We start from the raw sequence: 22,346 nt of genomic DNA, 5'->3' as shown, positions 1-22,346 counted from the left end.
AGGTATATTTCATAGGCAGACAGTCGACAATGGGGGCCATTGTGGCGTCGAGCGGCGGCGCGCCCGCTCTGCGTTCAGTCGGGGCCTTTTTCGGTCGCCTCCGAATCCGCAACTCATGTCAGGGGTCGTGTTTCATCTCCCCAGACGAATGTGTTTATGCGGGACAGAACATGGGAAACACGGAACAAAAATCACAGGTCCAGCTGTTTATTTATGTTTGCAGCACGAAACCGACGATTTATTTTTTCGAAATGGGAAAGGGGGGAAGGGGTGGGGGGGGGTGGGGGGGGGGGGTGGGGGGGGGGGGGGGGGGGGGGGGGGGGGGGGGGGGGTCTAAAATACGTTCTGCCATTTTTCAGACTTTGGCCCTTGTCGCTATTAGTCAAAACCAGAGAGCCAGACAAATAACCTGCTGCTGGTGCTTTTTCTCTGTGCAGGCCCGGGCCGAACTGGCCAGGCTACCTCCGCTCCGCTCCCCCCCCCCCCCCCCCCCAGTCTCAGACGCAGCATCCGAGAAGTCTTCCCAGTAATCCATTAGACTTCCATTAGTTCTGATTTGTGTGATTAGTTCTAATTAATCAGTTCAGTCTGTGGCCTTCACTCCCCGGCGCGCTCCTCACATTTCATTTTTAACCTCATTTCTCAGCTCTCCACCGAGCGAGAGAGCGAGGCGACGACCGGGTGCGAGCGAATCACAGAGCGAGTTTACTTCGGGTCCGACACTGCAAAACGGCGGCTTTTTTTTATCCATCCGAGGCGCGCAAACAGTCGATACTCCAAATGGCTCGGTGACGCCGCCTCCTCTCACTCGCCTGGATTTTGGGTGTTGTTGTTTGCGGCAGCGGTTGGTGAGCTGCGGGGGTTTGTGTTTGGAAATGAAGCGAGCAGGACGGTGGGCTCATGTTCTTAACACATCTCCAGTCTGCTCCGGCTCCGGTTAGCCCCGCTCGGCCTTCCTGCTGCAACAGCAGGTATTGATCAGAGCGGGGAGCGTCCATCCTTCACTGTAACAATGCCTATCGACATTGGTGGAGCCCTGATTTCCCCTCGGTTCAAACAGCAGCGCTAAGTGGCTGCAAGCCGCTCAGGATCCCGAACCCTGGCTTTTATTCTTGAAGGCTTCTTCTGCAGACCTGAAAAATTTAAAAATCAAAAGATTTCTTTTCTTTTCCGTCTGGCTTCTGCTGCAGCACCTCAGATACCGAGGTATTACGCCACAATAATCTATCTTCCTTTCCTCCGTTGTCAGCCTTCTTCTGCCATTACCACTATTGTGATAAATGAAGGCTCAATTTATCAACCAGCCTTTACTCGATTTCTTTTCTCCCCTTGGTTTCCTCAGCCGCGCTCTTATATCTAACCCCTGTACAGTTCACTTTATTTCTTCATCTGTTCTCACCCCCCCCCCCCCATAGCCCTCCTACCTCCATCCATCCAGCCATCCATCCATCCATTCATCCATCCATCCATCCATTCCTTTCTTTGTGTCTGCCAGGAAAGGCTGAGAAGCCCTCCTGTCACCCTGGAGATGTCGGCGCCCATCCAGGCTGCTGGAGGTGGCCCCCGGCTGCTGTCAATCAATCTGTGGATGGATAGCAGAGGGATTGGGGGGGGGTTGACACATGATGTGACTCCCCGCTGTTTAGAAATTCCTTTTTTTAATTTTCCTCCTCCTCTCCACGAGGCCCACGCAGCCAGTCGTCTGAAAATGAATTATTCTTGACTGCGCCTCTTGGTCACACCAACCTGCTCTGGCGCATCAGAACCACGTGCTCTCATTTCATGGACAAACAATCCCACCAATCACACGTGTCGGAGGCACGAATGCAGTGATTAGCCATCTCATTCAATTTTCACTTTGCTGTAGGTAATTTGCAGTCGTGCAATAATAATAGCTGCGACTCTCTGAAGTGTGCTTTCGTTGCTGCAGGGTTCACGTTATAGCATAGTGTTTGTTTTGCTTGATTTAGTCTGGTTTCTTACAAATTAGTGAGGTAGAACATGCAAAAGATGTACTAGTAATGATAATTAATAACGCTGGGTAATTGTTGCTCTCTGAATTTTCTAATTATTATAAATAATGAATTTTACTATTTAACATAAACAGATTGGTTTGTGATTTGGATTATCTTTGAATCCAATATTTACATTATGTATTAGTATGTTCTAAATGTTTTGTTAAATACACCAACATATATAAATCCAAATAAAAACATTGTGGTGTGTGTGTGTGTGTGTGTGTGTGTGTGTGTGTGTGGTGTGTGTGTGTGTGTGTGTGTGTGTGTGTGTGTGTGTGTGTGTGTGTGTGTGTGTGTGTGTGTGTGTGTGTGTGTGTAGACATACATATACGCTTGTATGTATATGTATATATAAAACTCAAATTATATATTTCAACTCATTTTATATATATATATATATATATATACAGGCTGAATCTCTGGACTTGATTGGCAGTGTGATTTCTAACGATCCCCGATGAAGACATGAGCATTTGAAAGACGAGTTTCCACCTATAAGTGTCGTCTGTTGGTGTCCTGCTGGGAAAAAGAGCAGAAAGTCAATAGGTTCCGTCTCTCCTTGATATATTTCCTGCGTGTCGCCGTAATGACAGTAGGTTGGGCCTCCTGGGTGACGTTAATGTGATCTGGTGGCTCTCCCGGCTCTGCAGGACTCCGTGGTTTAACGGCTGGGGGTTCAACCTGCCCCGGGGTCAGTCCCTGCTGGATAAATGGAACCTGGTCCCCCGACGGCGTCGACATCCTGATGACCCACGGCCCGCCGCTCGGTGAGTCCAATTAACCAATCAGCCTCCCCGGAACGCTCCTTCATCTGGGTCATGTTTGTTCGGGACGGCCCTTCATCACAGCCAGCAATGTTTTCATCAGAATCCAACAGCAACTGCAGGGAGACACCTTTCATAATTCAATATTTGTGTTCATAAAAAAGAAACTACGTATTGTTTGGTTTTAGTGTTGTGTTTTTTTCCACTACCGACTGATTCGGTCCCCCCCCCCGGTGTGTGTGTGTGTGTGTGTGTGTGTGTGTGTGTGTGTGTGTGTGTGTGTGTGTGTGTGTGTGTGTGTGTGTGTGTGTGTGTGTGTGTGTGTGTGTGTGTGTGTGTGTGTGTGTGTTTTCTTTTTGCTCGCACTCTCCATCTGGCTTTATTGAGTGATTTCCTTCCCGCTCGCCTACGGAGGGTTGCTGCTGTGGCGGCGGCCACTGTGGCCCTTTGATTGCATGGAAACTCAATTTCGCGGCAGCGTGACAGACGCTGCCGCAAACGACTGGAGAGGGAGAGGAGAGGGAGGCTCCAGATGTGGGCTGTACTCTCTCCAAAGCTGGAGGAGAGAGAGAGAGAGAGAGAGAGAGGAGAATGAAAGAGAGGGAAGAAATACCGTTGACGAGTTTCCTCTGACTGGCATGAAAAGGCAATAAATTATCAGAGAGCATTTTGCTCCTTACAAGAGTTGAATTTGTCCATAAATGAAAAAAATAATCATGAAAAGCTGCACGATTTTAAAAACAAATGCCTGACGTCTTCGACCATCGTCGTGTTTCCTGTTTCTCCTCAGCTGCTTCCTGACTCACCACACCACCTGGTGGTAAAATGTGGTATTACAGAGCGGGACAAATCAGCGTCATCGGGACAGAAACTTGTGCGACTTTGTAATGCGTCCCGATAAAACAGAGGCAGCAGTTGCATCGGATGTTGTGTGACATAACAGCTGCTAAATAAAACACATGTTGGGTTTGATGAATGTGACTGTTATGAGTATTCTATTGATTATTCGAGTAATTGGATAAAACATATGTTTGCTTAATTAAAGCCTAAACTAACTAACTATAAATAAACAATTCAAAATAAGACTGACCACCTCATAACAAACAATTTGTTTCCTTTTTAAGAATAAATGTACTTTTATTGGAGGCATTTTATGCAAAGTAGTGACGAGTTTCAGTCCAAATTTTCAATCAAAATAAATAAAATTGTTTCCTACTTATTTTTATAAGTAGCACAAAAAAAAACACTGATTCATAAACACTGGCTTGGAATTGTGCAACTTCACACTCAGAGGGTTTCAACTTCACACTCAGTCTGTGACGCATGTCGTGTCACACTAAAAAGATAACACTTTATTTTTTCTTTCCTTTATTAGATTTCTTTCAATTAGTTTTATATTCAGAACTACTAGATCCATGTATGTGACGTAGGACAGGCTCTTTAGAGATTTGGCAGTTCGGGAAACGCCACTGAATCTTGTTTGGACGGAGGAAGGACTTGCTGAGGCTGATTTCCTGACGTCTTGGGCGAATGTGTGTTTTAGGTTTCAGAGACTGGGTCCCTAAGGAGCTGCAGCGGGTCGGCTGTGTGGAGCTGCTCAACACGGTCCAGAAGAGGGTGCGGCCCAAACTCCACGCCTTCGGCGGCATTCATGAAGGTAAGAAGAAGAAGAAACATTCGACACGCCGTGTCCTCCTTCGACTGGATTCACCACTGAGCTGCTGGAAAGTCTTTTATACTAAAGATTCTTCTGAAATGAAAAATCAACTGACAGAGAATCAAATGAGCAAATGAGTGTTTCAACCCGACGTCTTCAGAGTTCAAACCAACATTTTATCACCTCCAGGAGAGTTCTGGAGGAAATAACTTCGGAAAAAAACCTTTGTAGGAACACAATTGTCTTGATGCAAATTGTAAATGAACAAATGCATGTTAATTTTCCAGCACCATTCCAGAATGATTAGCCTTTTATTTTGGTATTTTGGCAAAATATAATTAATTCTTTTCTATTCTATTGTGGACATGCATATTAAAGAAAGTATTTTTATTAAATCTCCCTGGACAGTTATAACACAACACATCAAACCTATATATATGTGTGTGTGTGTGTGTGTGTGTGTGTGTGTGTGTGTGTGTGTGTGTGTGTGTGTGTGTGTGTGTGTGTGTGTGTGTGTGTGTGTGTGTGTGTGTGTGTGTGTGTGTGTGTGTGTGTGTGTGTGTGTGTATATATAAGTTCTGTTAATCGATTAAAAAAAATTACTAATTAATCACACAATTTTCTGTTATTAACCGCGATTAATCACATTTTCTCTACTTAAGGCTGAAGCTTGTAATGGATTTATATTAATGGAAAATCGTAGAATTGATGTAGACTCAACACAGGTGTAAGTATATTTAGTATACTTGTATACAAGCATATTCAAATTCAAAGACCATTTTTATAACTTTCTTTCAGCTTTGGGGGGAAACTGTTTCCCTCCAAGTTATATAACTTATATAATATAACAAAACCTTGACATATTTCAAAGGGCCGGTGCATATACATATATGGGGGGGGGGAGGGGGCACTTCCTGTTTCCGGGTTGTGACCCCAGAAGAGGGAAAAACTCCTCGGTCTAATCTTGTCTTGTCTTCCTCCGTCAGGTTACGGCATCATGACGGACGGCTACACGACGTTCATCAACGCGTCGACCTGCACCGTCAGCTTCCAGCCCACCAACCCCCCCATCGTCTTCGACCTGCCGAACCCCTCCAGCTCCTGAGGCCAGAGGACGGGGGGGACGGGGGGGACGGGGGGGCGGGGGGGGTTGGATAAAGTACTTCTTTTCTATAAATATGGCGCGTTAAAAAGAAAACAAAATTTTAAGTGTTTCTTTGCAAAACATTCGATCTCTACGCTTTTGTCGAAGCTTGAGAGGATGTGTGTGTGGGGGGGTGGGGTGGGGGGGGATGGGGGTGTTAAAGGAGAATACTGGTGGGTTCTTTTTATAAAGATTGTGCCAACAATCCTGGTTGTTTTTTTTTTTTGTGGTGAGTTTCGAAGAGCGGCTCCGATAAAGTGACAAACAATGAAGAAACTTGTTTTTATCTCACACTCCATTTTCTGAATAAACGTGACCATTGGACTGAGAACACATCGAAACGAGGCGGAATCCAAAAGGATTCGAGCAAAACGGACTCCTGGCGCCTCGAAGCAAAATTAGGAAACAATCACCAAAATAACAAGCTTGTTTTTTTTCCCTTTCTGCATCTCATTATTTCACAGAAACTCAAGATGAATGGAAGGTTCCGGCCTCCTGTTCAGTTTGCACTTCCATGTCGGGTGTAGAAACACGAAGTGACGATAAAAGCCGAGTTATAAGAAAATATATCAAAACTTTAAAAAGCTGAGTTTGGAGGGGAGGTTAATGAGCCGTCATTAACAATCATTAAGTTTTTAGGATTTCTCTCCACCAAACATTTGATTAATTTTATTAATTCACAAAATCAGATCCCTGAATAGGTTTTATATATTTAAAAAAAAAAAAAAAAAAAAAACTCCTATTGGGGGAAAAAGTGCAAATTTCTTAATCAGGTTAAAAAACAAAACAGAAAAGAAGCATTTTAATGTTTTATCATTTCATCTTCTTCCCCTCCGAGGTCGCAGTGGATATTTAGAGGATAGAAAACTCGCCGCCTTAATCCCTCACTCCGGGTTTTTAACCGTAATTTATTCAATTGAATTTAATTAATTTATTAAATTTGTTGGCTCAGGAGAGATAGTTTTATTTTTAATGTTTAAATTCATTAATTAATTCCGTTTTAAAAAGTATCTCTGTAAAACATCTAAAAGGTCAAAACCAGTTTGTTTGTTTTTTCTGGTTAAAGAAAATAAAAAAATCCTCATTTAATCTGATTTTTTTTTTAAAATGTATCCCATCAATTGTAAAAAGTTCCCCCAAACATTTCCTGAGTTAAATGTTGATTGAGAAAGTTTTCCTGTGTTTCTGTGGGCCAGACTGAAGGCCTGAGAGGACAGCCTGACAGGACAGCCTGACAGGACAGCCTGAGAGGACAGCCTGACAGGACAGCCTGACAGGACAGCCTGACAGGACAGCCTGACAGGACAGCCTGACAGGACAGCCTGACAGGACAGCCTGTCCACCCTGAGACGCCAGTATTCTCCTTTTCTTCTCCCCAGAGGGATTTTGTGGTTAAACAATCTTGGCTCTTGGTGAATTTCAGTCAGATCTGTAAGATAAATGATGCTTTGTGAATTTGTACAATTCCTTTCCGTTTGGTTTTGGCCAGACGATGGACGCCATCGTTTCATGTCGTCATCTGATGTTTAGGGTATTTTTCTTTTTTTCTTGTTCTTTTGCGTCAGTTCCTCTTTTCCTATTGGCTGACAGGGACGCTGCCTTAAACTAGCTTTAATGTTCTCAGCTAGAGCCCCGACTCTCTGCGAGCTCAGAGAAAAGTCCTTATTTATTACCCGTCATCCCCGCAAAGCAACACCTGACTAACGCCGGGACCAAGGAAAGCTATGGAGTAACAGCCGGAACTCTTCACCTTTTATCATGGATTTCTCATCTGATTTGGAAAATGTATGTATAAAAAAATATATATATTATATATTCATGTTGTAAAACATCTGTACTAAAAGTTGTGTTTGACTAAAAAAAAAAAAAAAGAAAATGAGGTGCTTTTTTTTCTTCTGCGCGCACCTGTAAGATTGCCATGTTTCTTTATCGCTTCCCAACGAATCCGATGTTTCTTTAATGTTTTTTGTATTAACTCTCCCAGTTGGGTAAAATGTTCATTTGGGATGAGAGAGGAAAACGTTTTAGTTTTTTTTCATCAGTCACAATCCAACAGGCGCTGATTGTTCCCGACAACACGCCTGCCTAAACATGCTTAAGTTGTCCTTTAAAGTGTAAATCTGATAGTATTTGTGTTTTATTGCTTTTTTTTTTTTCTTCTCATTTTGCACTGTGTGTAAATGCAATCTTGCTAGCACAAAAAAAAAATGTTGCCAATAGTCTGAACTTTGCCGCTGTAAATGCTCTTTTTCGTGCTCTCTTCCTCTTCCTCTCTCGCTCTTTCTCTGATTGTATCCCTCTTCATGGAAATGTTAGTTCTCTTTCAGTTCATTGTGATATATTTAGCTGCCTTTATATGCAAATAAAATTGCAAGATTTTTACTTATGAAACTGCATCTTGTGTTTTTGTTGTTCAGGAAAAGAAAAGTAGAACTTCATCACAGCGTCTTTGGGAAAGACAATAAACCCTTAAAATCAAAGTTTCAGTATAATAATGTGAAGAATCTCAATCACAAATTTGATAATGTTTGTGTTGTGTTGAAATTATCAACTGAATTGTCATTAATGTTTTTGGTAAATCCTCCTCAGCTCTATAATTCTGCTCAAACTGGAGCAGCTGCCACTCAATTGGTCCAGTCAGTCGTCTGACATCAGTTCCACCTCCTTCACGATAAGAACTCTTCAGCTCACGTTGAACTTAAACATGGAGATCCACAGGGTTCTATGTTAAGACTAGGGATGTCCCGATCTGATCGGTAGATATCGGATCAGGGCCGATATTAGTGATTTGTGAGTGATCGGGGATCGGCAAATCCAGCCGATCTAAAAAAAAAAAAACGCGTTCCACAACGTCACCTAATAACCACAACAATCAGGGACTAGAAGCTCCAGTCGAGCTGCAGAAGCTAGAAGCAGGCGGAGCGGGGCCATAGACCTATAAAATTAGAGTTATATATAGTGCTTTATGTGTTTATGTGCAGGAGTCTACTTCTAAATGTCTATGTGTTCTGTCTTCTTCTGTGTTTTATATTGTGTTTGGTGAGTCACAGTGCCCCTAAAGGCCTGGCATGTGTACTACATGCCCTGAAGCCTCGTGTTGAGCCGTGTTCATAGTGAGGTGTGGACGGAGGTTCTTTGGGAGAAGGACAGGGAGGACAAAGATTGTTTTTTCGCCGTGTGGATGTTCCTCAGTTTACAACAACTAAAGAGAAAGAGAAGAAGTTTGATTCAATAAGTGAGTTTTACAATAATTTCTAGCTAAACAAAGCTTCTACCAATAGTGCTTTTAGCTTCAGACGTCTTAGTTGCTCCAAAAATAGACTACTGAGTATATTTGCAATAGCAATGTGAGTATCGGATCGGGAAAGTATCGGTATCGGCCGATACTCAATTCTGAAAAATCAGATCGGTATCGGGGGCAAACAAGTGTGATCTGGACGTCCCTAGTTAAGACCTATACTTTTTACAATATACCTGCATCCTGTAGGGAATATCATCAGGAAACAATCCATCAATTTCCATGTCTATGCAAAAGATACACAAATCTATTTATCTATGAAGCCGGACGATACTGAGCAACTTGTTTTGAAGACATAAAAGCCTGGATGAGCTGTAAGTTTATGCCTCTGAACTCAGATTAAACTTATAATATTTGGCCCAAAACATCTTAAAGATACAGTAACACTGGATGGTATTACTTTGACCTTTGACCTCCAGTATCACCGAGGAACCTGCAGGTTAATTTAGTTTGTTTAGTTTTCAGGGACCATGAACAGAAAACATTCATCTTAAAGAAAAGATGCTCTGCACCACATTTAGCTGTGGCGAGTTTCCATCTGCAGTCCCCCGCCAACAACATCATAATGCAAAGTACATATATAACCTACAGTAAAAATACTTTCACACATTAAACACATTTGTTTCTTAAACTTTTCTTACCCTTGTGATATTTGTAAAATCAGGAACATGTTGACTCAGAGTGACACTGAGAAATGAATCCATGTTTGTTACTGCCAGAGTTCACCATTGTCAAATACAGAACTGTTTTGTGGAGCCGCTTTTCCAAGAGGCTGAAGTCGCCCAGAGTCTTTTGTTTTGACGCTCGGTTCACTCAGAACAGTCGACTTCCTCTCACAAGCCTGCGAGTGAGTTCAGTGCTAAAATCATCATTTTACATACTCGGCTCTGATTTTCTCACGTCGCTGCTTCATTTTGAAGCCGACGTGTTTGTGCGCGCTCAGAGCCGGAGTTGTTTGGTGGATTGGAGTGGAGGAGCTGTTGACCTCGGCGGTCTGCTCTTCCTCTCTTCTGTCTGAAGCTCTTTGACGACGCCGAGTCGGAGCAGAAAACATGCCCACTTTACATTCAAAAGGAAACCCAAACAAGCAACACTTCTGCATGAAGTTGTATATCTCTCGGCTTCAGATGAAGAGTTTTCAGAGGGTTTATTTTCACGCTTGGTGAGGAAGTTCCAGGTTTTCAGATCCGTCCTCCTTCGACTCACCTGGGTCCACAGACGCCTGCAGAGCTGGACGCCTGTCAGCCTGCTGACACACGGAGGGCGGCGAGACGGAGGGCGGCAAGATGGAGGGCGGCGAGACGGAGGGCGGCGAGACGGAGGGCGGCGAGACGGAGGGCGGCAAGATGGAGGGCGGCGAGACGGAGGGCGGCTCCACCGACGCCGGTCGGATCTCGGCTGCAGGGACTTCCTGCGCTGAATTTGCATGAGTGTGTGTTTGAATATCCTCTTTCACACGGTGATGGCGTCTTTCCAATTTGCAATCTCGATGCTCGTGCTCAGACTTTAATGGACTTTTATTAATTAATTAATTACAGAAAAAAATACAGATTTAATTGTAGTTTATCGTATATTTGTATTTTATGTTTCTTGGCCCCAGTATAGGATGTTGGTAAAGTTTCTCCATTTAGAATATTTCCTCCGAGTTAAACTGGTTGCATCTATTACCGGGGTCTGCAACCTGCGGCTCGTCAGCTCCTCCATCAAACTTTGCTTTTTTTATTTTATGTGCGCACCACTCTGTTGTTCCAAAATATTCTAATCTCCTGGATAGAAACAGCTGAAGAAGGCAAACCAGCTCAAACAATTACTAACAATTTATTAAATAGCTCAAACAATTCAGCAAAATAAACAAAACAAGGAAAACAGCTAAAATGATAATAAATCACACAAAAAGTCTGAAAAGCTAAGAATTGCTAATATAGCTAAAACTGTTCTAAGCATTCACAGCGGCTATAAAGAGCTAAAATGGCTAAAATAGTTAAGATGCTTAAAATGGATAACGAGACAAAAATCCATGAAAAAAAAGAATAAAAATGATGCTCATAGTAGCTACCGAAGCAAAGATAAGGTAAAACATCGAAATTGTTTTCTGCTTTCTGGATTTCCAGAAATTCTAGTATTCTAGTATCAGGAGGATATGAACTAGTTGTGCTCTGTCTGAAATGAATCCTGGAGAAATTCTGGATTCAAACAGAATCTGATTCATCCTGAACGCTGACTTTCCACTGGACCCACGATAATGTAGATATATTATATCATTTCAGACAGAGCACCACTATTTCATCTCCTCCTGATACTAGTATTACTAGTAGTATTTCATTTTGTTGAAATAATGCACCTTGTATTTTCTTAGTTCAATTCAGTTGATCAGTAAAGACACACGTCTAGATAAAGTCTGGTTTGTCCCAGGAAGCAGCAAAAACAGTGACGGTTCAACGTCCTTTGGTTTGCTCGTTACACGAAGCTACAAGTCGCCCAGACCGACGTTGTTTGTTCTGCATTAGTGACAGGTGGCCGCAGACAAATGTGCTGCTCAAATAATCATTGAAAATCACTGCAGGGACCAGATTTAAAGAAGCTTGAGTCCCTTAAAAAACAAAAGGGTCAATAAAAACAAGTGTGGTGGACTGTCAGCAGGAGAGCGAGCGAGGATCCCGGGCCTCTGGTATTCCGCGTGTTCTTCACACTTTCTCCTCCGTTTCATCAGGTTTCATTCCTTTTTACCGCTCGCCAGCGTTTTGCTCTCTCGTAGGCCAAAAACTAAAATGGGCTTGAGTTGTGGGGCGCCGTTGCCAACCCCCCCCCCCCCCCCCCCCGATTCTCTCATCACCACAACATCAAAGCAGCCCAACCAATTAACGATTCCCCGAAACGAGAGCAGCTCAGCATCGGCCCACAGCCCCAGATCCCCCTGCACATTACCATAATCCAGTCTAATCATATTAACATGGGCCACAGATGAGCAGGAGGAGACATGGCTGCTCCGGCTCGCCGTTCCTTCACTGTGGGTGTGAATGCATATCGACACCAGCTTTTTTTGCTTTTTCCTCGCCGCACGTTGAGTATCTGCAGCGTCCGGTCTTTTGATGGAGGTCTTCGTACACCGGTAAGTCTTTAATGTCTTTCCACTTCGCCAACCTACGACACGTTACATCCAAACACATCCAGTTTGTATGTGAGGCAAGGCTCGTGTTTTTAAAGGTTGTATCAGGTGTTGCAATTCATAAAACCAACAGTGAACCATAAAGCTTTCACATAACCACATTCCTTTCTTTGGCAATTGTTTCTTTGGCTTTATTACTGAGAATTTTCAAAAGTGCAGTGAACATACACACCAGTTTTCACGATACCAACATTTTGGTACCGATACCATGTATTTCGATACTTTTCCAAATAAAAAGAGAACGCAGTTGCAGCCTTGTGGATGTAGCCGCGGCCATTGTTTCCCTTCTGTCTCCCTCTCTCTCTCTCTCTGTCTCTCTCTCTCTCTCTCTGTCTCTCTCTCTCTCTCTCTCTCTCTTTCAGACTCTTGCTCTTTGCTGCTCCGTTAGTGATGCACTCTATTTCTTTTTACAGAGTTTCCACGGGTCGTTTGAGTCCGTTACACATGCTCACTCTCACATGGACGCAAACGCCATGACATTTACGCATCCGGTATTCTTTTCAAAGTACAAGCTCGGTTGGGAGAAGACTGTTTTGAAAATACGTTGTTTGACTTTTATTTTGAAGTTGTGTCCAGGAACGTTGTTGGTAAATAAGGTCGAGTACGAAGCGCAATTATGGATCTTGTGTCGGAGCGCGGGAGCGCATGCACCCAGTCTCAGCCTTTTTTTCACACCTCTCAGAAACCGGAGCGCAATAAAAAAATTCATGAAATCTAATAATAAAAAAAGAAACCGGTGAGCTGCTTTCCGCACTTTCGACTGTCCTAAACGTCCCTCCCATACACACACACACACACACACACACACACACACACACACACACACACACAGTAAAGAGCTGTCAGTATCTCGCGTGCACCTTCCATCACCGACGGCTCTCCTCGAGGGATCCCCGGTCATTCGCCGCTCCCACGTCGACTAAATCCTAAATGAATGAAAGTTAGAAAGAGGAGCAGCCGGCCGACTCTTCCCCCCCAGAGAGACTGACGACTCTCCTCCTCGCAAACTACAACTCAGTGGCTCTACATGGCGACGTTAAAAAAAAGAAAACGATACCGGTACCAGCCGGGCCCAGTATTTTCACTACCACGATGCCAATACAGTACCGGTATACCGAACAACTCTAATACACACAAGCCCAAAATATTACCAATGGATGAGTAACTCGACCTGCCAATGCAATTAAGAGTGTATTATGTATGTTTTGTAAAAACCTTCGAAAATATATCAGCGTGGGAAGCCTTCAGGTTCTGATTGGTGGTGTTCTTTATACATAGTTACACCAGCGTCTCCCTCTACGATGCACTCGCTCTTTCTCTCCGATGGATGGTAATGGAGTGTATCCTCCCACCACCAGGCCCCTTCGGTGAGGCCGCGGCCATGCTCCATCGACAGGTTCACGTTAATCAACTCAATTCCCGCTCAGTGGTGTTGTGAAAATATACGCTGCCGTGCTCGGTGGTGGGCGCGACCAAACAAGGAAGTAGCGGCAGCGGCATTGCCGGCTTGTGACAGACAGATTTCACAGTCAATAGGACGACACGTCTGACAGGCCACGCACTGAGGTTTCAGTCCCGTCTCGTCGTTTCAACGAAAACTCACACATGTATAACGTCACGTTTTAGTCATAAGACAGACGTGTTTAGCTCGTCACCGTCTCGTTATCGTCCTGAGAAAAAGGGACGTCAACGAAATAATTTCGTCATCGTCGTCGTTGACGAAAACAACACTGGTCAACAACACAGCATGGATCTTTTGGTTTTTTAACTTAAGTTTCTCTTCATTTCAGCCAACACAGTACAGTAAAATGATGTAGAGTTTCTCTACTACAAAACCAGTTTTGAATTTGTAAAGTTCAGGTCAAATAAAAACAAACAACAAAGAAGACAAAAACAAAGGAGCAACATAGTATAGCAATACACAGAGAATATATCAAAATAATAAAATGTTAACGACAGACAATATTGTAGTCAATCTTTAAGACATGTTACATGTATACATATCCGCTGTATATTGTTAACTTATATACATTCCCTATGGAGTCGTGCATAAAGATAGAAGAGTAAACAATCATCCTAAGTACCAATGACAAACAACAAAAACAGTAAAAACAAAAGGAAGTACTGTACAAATCCTCTCCATGCTGTGAGCAGAATATTGAACAGATATTTCCTCGCTCTATCATTAATGTCGGTGGGTGTTACACCTCGAAGCACCACTGGGGGTCTTGTGGACTGGTCTGTTGGAAAACCACTTCCAATACTTTTCTCCAGATTACACTCAACTTGGGACGAATCCAGATTATGTGAGTGTGGTCAGCCACATGCGTCCCACACGTCCTCCAACAGGAGCCAGGATGTGATTTGTCCTTTTGGACGTTATTTCTGGAGTTCTAAAGAAACGAATGATCAAGCACGGATCTTTTTACATCAGAATGTATTTCTTTGTGTACCTCGTTGCTCACGAGCACTGACTGACATCATACTTTCCCTCCAGGGACTGAGAACATGTTTGGCTTCACTCTGCTCCTCTGTGCTCCTCTGTGCTCCTCTGTGCTCCTCTGTGCTCCTCTGTGCTCCTTCTCCTCCCTGATTGTCGCCGGCTGTGCCTTGTTACACCTCACGTCCCCCGTCTGTTCATGAGGCTGCACGTCCTGATGCTCACATCAATTTCAGGTTTCCTCGGTTCATGAGAAACGTTTGTGCTTTTAATAAACATCACCTTTTGTTTGTTTTTATTAATAGTAAGAAACTCATTACACATGATCACTCACAGCACTTCAGATATTCACAAAGCACTACAACACGCAGCACTTTAAGGATAATGCAACATTTTGCACAGATAAAAGATTGATCACGGTTGTCATTTAAAAGTATTTACTGTGTGTTTGTTGTTGCTGAGGGTCCAGTTGGGAGTGCGTCATCAGTCAGACGGCGTTCTGTGGAGGCGACCTCATATGTGATCTGAGAGTCGCTGGTGTTGATGCGCATGTGCTGAATGTTTAAAGATGTGGGTGGGAATTTGCACGTTTTAATTTAGCTTCTCCTCTTGTGTTCAGGTCGGCGTCTCGGCAAAGCATTCCTCCAGGGAGGAGGAACTAAATGGTTGAAATGGTTCCAGGCTGAACCAAGAGGAGGAGGAGTGGGGGTGTTGCACAGGGTTTAGGATTTACTCTTATTTTGGTCTTTGGTTTTTTGTTGTATTTGTTAATATGGTTTTCTTTCATTGACGTATAGTTGTGGTTTTGGTTGGGGGGATTTTAACTTAGTTTTATGAAACTAATATTACCTTTTATCACTTGGGGACTTTTAATGGTTTCATCCATTTGAGTGGGCTGCCTTTAGGACTTCCTTTAACACCATTCATGGTTCTGCTGCTGAAGAACCCACACTCCTGAACCCTCCAATGCACTTTTTGCACTTGTGAAAATAAAAAGAACAAAAAGATGTGGACCACCCAAAGGGCTGACTCCGTCATCTCTTATTCTGTCGCTGTTCAAACCTGCGGCCATACCGGCGCTCCGAGCCTTACATTAATGTTCCTATACCTCAGATCACCAACAAACACAACGTCAGACCTCAGCTTCCATCCCAACAGTTTATTGAGGATGCACTTAAGATCTTTGGAACCGTTGATAAACACTGCAAACAGTTTCTATCGACAGTCAGTAAGAAGATTTGCGTTGATGTTGAATTATTATTGATCACAATCAGGATTAATAATCCAACCTGGAGTAACAGAAGTAAAACGTCACTGTTGTAGTTCTGAAAAATGAAAAAGCCGTTTGTATTAAACGTCTAACTGTTTCTAAGGAAGCAACTCGTCTCACTTTGAAGCCGCTTCGCACACAAATTCACCTGGAAACTAATTTAACTCCAATTTTCACCTGGTAAATAATGAACCTCTGATATTTTTGAGGTCACGTGATTTTAATTAGCTTTTTTTTTGTGACATTGTTTGGATTTTAGATTTTTCACGTATTAAAAAAAAAATCTTTTTTTTGATCAGATTAGAAAATCGATTCACTGCTGGAATGCATCTTTGCAATGAAGGAAAAAAAAGTTGGTTTAATTAAATTCTTTCTTTTCTTTATTGTGTTTGGAGGATTGGATGGTTGAAGTCTGAAGGAGAAAAAAAAGCTTTATTGGTCATTTATTCATTGAGCAGACGAGCCTCGGCAGCGATTGGAGGAATCATGACGCAGCCAGAAGGTCCTCGTGCTCGTTTTGGCGTGACGGAGTCGATCCGGCGCTCGGCGGCTTCACGCCACCTGATTTTCACCAAACAGACACCAGAAGCTCGCAGTGAGAGTCGACGGCAGAAGAAGAGTCGTTCGGTATCGGTTAACAGATTTAAGCCGTTTTCAGATTCGCTGGTTTCCCACAAACGCATGTTTTTTACAGACGCGTCGCGTTTGTAAATGAGGCTTCGCCGCAGTAGCGTGTTTATCGAAAAGACGCGCAGTCCCGAGAAAGCAACGCTCCTCCCAACACAAACCTGTTGTTTGGAGTTTCAACGCTGTGGATTTAAGTCGCGTGCTGCCAAATGACTCGGGCGCCGGGGCAGTTTTAATTTCGCCGCTCCAAATGTAAAACCTGATTAGATTCCACTGAAAGTTCACCAGCTAATTGTTTTTCAGGTGAATTCTTTCCCCTGCAGGCTGGACTGACGGCCGTTCCTCTCCTGCCCTCCCAGGCTGAGGAATCTCCGAAGAGCCGATTGAACTGGAAGCAAATTGACCCTCCGACCCGGGATGACAATACGCCACTGTGAGGAGTGGATCTGCTGAATGGCGCCGGATGATTAGTGCCTCCGCCGCTTCTTCATGTCAGAGCAGAAACAAAAGCTACATTTGTGGTATGAGATAGAATTTACCTCCTTCCTGGTTTCCGCTCTCGTTCTCCGTCACTTTCTTTCGTCTCGCCGCCGGGTTGTGGGCACCTCGTTGATTAATTGTGTGGAGTTTAGAGAATTACCATAATTACAGTTAACGGGCGCCGTTGTCCCCTTATTTATTAATCAAGACAACCGACAGTAAGAATTCCTCACGAGTCAGCACAATGATGGTAAAAGTACCGCTGCTGTAGAAACCATCACTAGATGTAAATATATAGATTTTACAACACGTTTTAACTCCAGATTAGTTGTAAGTGTATTGAGTGAAACCCAGAAGGGTTTTTAAAATACAAAATACAAAATACGCATGTCAGCCACAACAAATATCCCAAAAACCACCGTGGTGAGTCACAGGCTGTTTTAGTAAACACTTTTATTTTGTTTTGTTTCTTTTGTGTGTGTGTGTGTGTGCGTGCGTGCGTGCGTGCGTGCGTGCGTGTGTGTGTGTGTGTGTGTGTTTGTGTGTGTGCGCGTCCGTGCGTGTGTGTGTGCGAATGTGTGTGTGTGTCTGCGTGTGTGTGTGTGTGCATGTGTGTGCGTGTGTGTGTGTGTGTGTGTTTGTGTGTGTGCGCGTCCGTGCGTGTGTGTGCGAATGTGTGTGTGTGTGTGTTTGCGTGCGTGTGCGTGTTTGTGTGTGTGTGTGTGTGTGTGTGTGTGTGTGTGTGTGTGTGTGTGTGTGTGTGTGTATTGCAGCTTTTGCAGGCTGCCAGCAGTAACCCTCCTCATGTTTCTGCTCTCTGGTTTTTCTCAGTTCACCTTCTTCCCACCAGACGAATCCTGGTTGGATTATTTATAATCTCTGCTGCTTCTTCACCACATGATTGTCCCAGTTTGACCTCCAGCTTTTCTTACATGACCTGGACTTTCACACTTCTCTTTATTGAGGACCAGAACTTTGCATCTCGTCTTGTGTTTCAGAACTCGGGTCGTCGCGGTGATATTCCTTCACATCAACTCAATTAAAATGATTTGAATAAACAGTTATTCTGTTATTTCTCTCACTACTGATTCTTCACTATTGTTGCTGCTAAAATGTCAAAACTCTAAACTGTGTCCTGCTCGTTCCTTTATGTGGGACTTGACTGATCCGTGTGTGTGTGTGTGTGTGTGTGTGTGTGTGTGTGTGTGTGTGTGTGTGTGTGTGTGTGTGTGTGTGTGTGTGTGTGTGTGTGTGTGTGTGTGTGTGTGTGTGTGTGTGTGTGTGTGTCTGAAAGCATTCCTGCTCACACAAAACTCAATAAACCCAAGGTCTGCTTTCAAGCTTTTTCTAGAGTTTTTCATTACAAAAACAGTTCGCAGACAAATAATAGTTCAGCCTTCAACAAAGAATTATTATTTTACTTTTTTTTTGTCAAACTACTACACTGAAGGTCAAGAGTGAACCTCCACGCTCCACAGACGCACAATGTGTATTTGGTTTTAGTTTTCAATGAGAAAAAAAATTCACTTCTTTTGAATTATTTATTCTTTTTGTGAGGATGAACGTGAAAAAGGTTTTTTTTTTTTTTTTTTTTTTTCTGGCTTTTTTTTTTTCTTTTTACAGAGAAAAAAAAGAAAAAAGAAAAGAAAAAACAGGATGAGGCGGAATCCTTCCAAGAAGCGGAGCAGCAGGTCGATGTAAACAGGCAGGCAGAGGCGGCGAGCAGCAGCGCGGTGCAGAGGTTAATACTTCATTAATGTCTGATTAATGTCTTCAAGCTGATTAATTCAATCGGGCCCTTTTATTACATCGTGTGCGTTATTAGAAATGAAGGAGTCCCTCAGCAGGAGGCGCTGGCTGCCATATGGGGAGGATCACCACCACGCTGGCTGGGCCGAGGCGGCCGATGCCAACCGCAGCAGTGGGGGTGGGTGGGGGGGGGGGTGGGGGGGGTGGTAGGGGGCTGGAGGTTTGACAACAAGAAAAAAAAATAAAAAAACTTAATCCAAGAAGGAAAAGGGAGAAAGAAGTGTTTCAGTCATTCAGTCCTTGATCAACCGAACAAATTGTTAATAATGAGAAAAATATAAATTCTTTGTTTTCTATTGCTTTTTAATCTACGTTCTGCTTCATTTCACAGAGAAGAGAACTGAGCTACAGTCACAGTTTATGAAGTTTCCTTCTTCCATATGTGTTTGCTACGTGCAGTTTTCTTATATTGTACATACATTTTCAATTCCTGCTGAGAAGGACATAAAAAAACAGCAAACAAACCAAAGAAACGTTCCCTTCTCTTCCTCCTCTCCTCTCATTTTCCTCATATTATTATAGTCGCTGTCATTAAGGAAATAAAAAAAAAAGAAATTTGAATTAAAAATTAAAATAAATAAAAATGTTACTTGTTTTGTACTCAGGAAGTTATTTCTGCTGATCATTGTTGTTGTTGTGTTGATTTTTTTTTTTTCCAGGATTCTAATTGGCTAGCGAGTCTTTATGCTTGTCGTTACACTGCCACCTAGAGGCTTGCCGTGCTCATAGCAGCTCTCGTCAAGGTTTTTGTGGAGGTTTGTGTAAATAAAAAAGTCTTTGAAAACAATCTGGTGGGAACAATTTTATTGTTGAAAACTTAAGATGAGGAAATGTCCGTTTTTCTAAATGCCCAGCGACGTGTAACCGTAACCTTATTCTCTTCACTTATGTCACTTTGCTCGGCCCTGATTGTTCCTGCTGTGTCTCATTTTCTGTGTTTTCTGTGTCTCAAGTAATGCTTCGTCTCTTCGTCAGTTTGTTCTTGGTCGTATTTTACCTTTGGTTTAGTCAAAAACACACAAGAAAACATTATTTTGAACAGAAAATGATTAAAACCAGCAATCTTGTGACAATAAACCCGGATTTTAATGATATAAAAACTGTATTGCAGGAGTTTTAAGTGAGAATTGTTTTTTTTCTATTTATTAGCTCACAGTAAAATTTTGTAATGTGAGACCATAAGATCAGTGCTTTAAGTGGGCCGGTATGCACCAGTACTCAGTACTGGTATTTTAAATTTTTACCCCTCAGCGCACTGGGACTTTTTGATAACGTAAGGCACAAACTGGAACTTTTCGTAATATCAGCTTATCAGCCGCTACTTTTTTCACACACTTTGAACCCGGTGGCTTAAATAATGATGCTAATTTATGGATTTTTACTGGTAAACAAGCTTCATGCCAAAGATACACAGGTGATGCGTTCAGGTGCATCACGTAACTTTGCCCTCCATGGCTGCGCTCCGGGGCTGACCAATCGTCAGGAAAATCTCCTCGCCTCACGATCGGCAAATACTTAATGACCAGAGATCAAACTCTCCTGTTCCGGTCGGCACACAGTGTCAATAGTTTTGTGCCCCGATGGTTAACAGCAGCCTCTCGACATGAGCCGTGAGTTCGCCCTCACCCTCTCGCCCTCTTGCCCTCTCGCCCTCGCCCTCTCACCCTCTCACCCTCACCCTCTTGCCCTCGCCCTCACCCTCTCGCCCTCTCGCCCTCACCCTCTCGCCCTCACCCTCGCCCTCACCCTCGCCCTCACCCTCACCCTCTCGTCCTCTCACCCTCGCCCTTGCCCTCTTGCCCTCTCGCCCTTTCACCCTCTCGCCCTCACCCTCTTGCCCTCTCGCCCTCACCCTCTCGCCCTCGCCCTTGCCCTCTAGTCCTCTTGCCCTCTCGCCCTCGCCCTCTCACCCTCTCGCCCTCACCCTCGCCCTCTCCCTCTCACCCTCCCACCCTCTCGCCCTCTTGCCCCTACCCTCGCCCTTGCCTCGGATGCCTCCACATGACAAAGGATCCGTTCTATTGGCGTCTTAATTGAGTACGATAACCTCGGTGTTTGTTTACCCGGCCGCTCTTCGTTCTCCGACGCCGCTCAGTGAATTTCAAACCATCTGACCGGAGAACACAAAAGGTTTTATTAGAGGAATGAAATGACCTTTTCTTCTCTGTAAATGTTGAACAACAATCACGTCTACAAAGAAATACTCAACATTACTCACTTACCTTTTTTTTGCCATTTACAGAAAATAAGAACTCGTCTCATTCTTCACATGCTTCTGCAGCAAAGAAGAAAAACATATTTTCACATTAAAAAAAAAAAAGGAATTCAGCTTATGTCCGATTCTGAACCAGTTCAACAATGCAGTTTGGGATTTTCTTTATTAGTTTGGCTTTAACGGATGTCATTGTTGTTTAACCCAACTTCAGCCACAGACGTAACTTTAATTCCACAAAGTTTGAGACGATGTGTAAAATAAAACACCTTGATAAACTTGGAAAATGTTCAAGATAATAACAAAAGTGAAAAAACAACAATCAGAAACTATTAGTATGAAATGGCAAAAGATATGTAACATGATTGGGTATTAAAAAAAGAATATTTTAACCCTCTCCACACCAACCTACTTGATAAACGCAGGAGTGAACTACCAATTATGGCGAAAGACAACTTTCTAATTACTACTGTAGGTAATACCTGGAAGGTTTTGAGGAAATCATTTGGGTCTAAACATAAACAACAACAACGACTGATAATCCTGATTTAACCAAGGAGGGTCACTGGATCTAACTTTCAGAACTGGCATGAAGCAGGAATTTACCATATTTATGATCTTTGGGATCGGATTAAAAGTTTAAATATTTGAGTTCTTACAGACTACATACAAACTACAAACAAAAGAATTTTACAAATACCCTCATGTCAGACATTGTATACTTAGGAAAATGGATGCTCTGAATTTCCCAGGAGACTTTAGCTTATTGGAAAAAACTATTATTGACAGTATAAACAAGGTCAGTTTGTCTCCAAATCTTGTTCCAAATTGAAACAGTTGAATATAAACAGATTAACACTCCGACAGAAATTATGGAAACTCAGCTGAAAACAACAACAGACAGAAGAATGGGACGAGATTTTACCTTTGAAAATATCCATATGTAACCGATTCCGAGAAATGCAATATAATATCATACAAAACGTCAATATATCTTCATATATGTACAGTAAATATACAGCAGGGTCTCTGCAAACTGCCCAAAATATAACAAGATTTTAGGAACAAGATTTCACTGCCTCTGGGAATGAGAAAAAAATCCAAGGATTTTGGCAAAAGTGTATGTGCTGAGGTTAGTGTGATAGTCAAACAGCAATTACAGCCTAATCCACCATGATGTCTGTTGGGATGTTTCCCTGGAACATTCAAATCATGTAAGAACTCATTTCCTGCTTATGATGCACCGAAAGGCTGTGATGAACATCCTCCAATACATCTTCGGAGGTCTTTGATGTCGGACTAGATCTCTTTGGAAAGACTAAGATTTGTTATTAACGACCAAAAGGACCTCTTTACAGCAAAGTTGGGCAAAGTGTTGGAGTACCTGGGAAATCAGAGAGTAACTACCTGAAAGGTTCGACCTCATAATGACCTTTGAGATCATTGCTGTAGATTTAATCA

The 22,346-nt window shown here is 43.0% G+C and overlaps 1 protein-coding gene across 1 annotated transcript in view; it reads left to right on the top strand.

The window, feature by feature from the left end:
* The window catches only part of mpped2a (metallophosphoesterase domain containing 2a), a 103,237-nt gene extending 97,687 nt beyond the window's left edge, over positions 1-5,550 (top strand). Inside the window, 4 exon segments of the mRNA XM_080458545.1 lie at positions 2,669-2,741; positions 2,743-2,785; positions 4,326-4,439; positions 5,426-5,550. Coding sequence (XP_080314671.1) covers positions 2,669-2,741; positions 2,743-2,785; positions 4,326-4,439; positions 5,426-5,544 — 349 coding nt within the window. The 3' untranslated portion in view covers positions 5,545-5,550.
* Positions 5,551-22,346: the final 16,796 nt, after the last annotated feature.

The sequence above is a fragment of the Lipophrys pholis genome (assembly GCF_963383615.2).
Source record: "Lipophrys pholis genome assembly, chromosome: 2".
NCBI classification, from domain to species: Eukaryota; Metazoa; Chordata; class Actinopteri; order Blenniiformes; family Blenniidae; genus Lipophrys; species Lipophrys pholis.
Note: the sequence above shows the minus strand (reverse complement) of the source record. Positions and strands in the feature narration are given on the sequence as shown.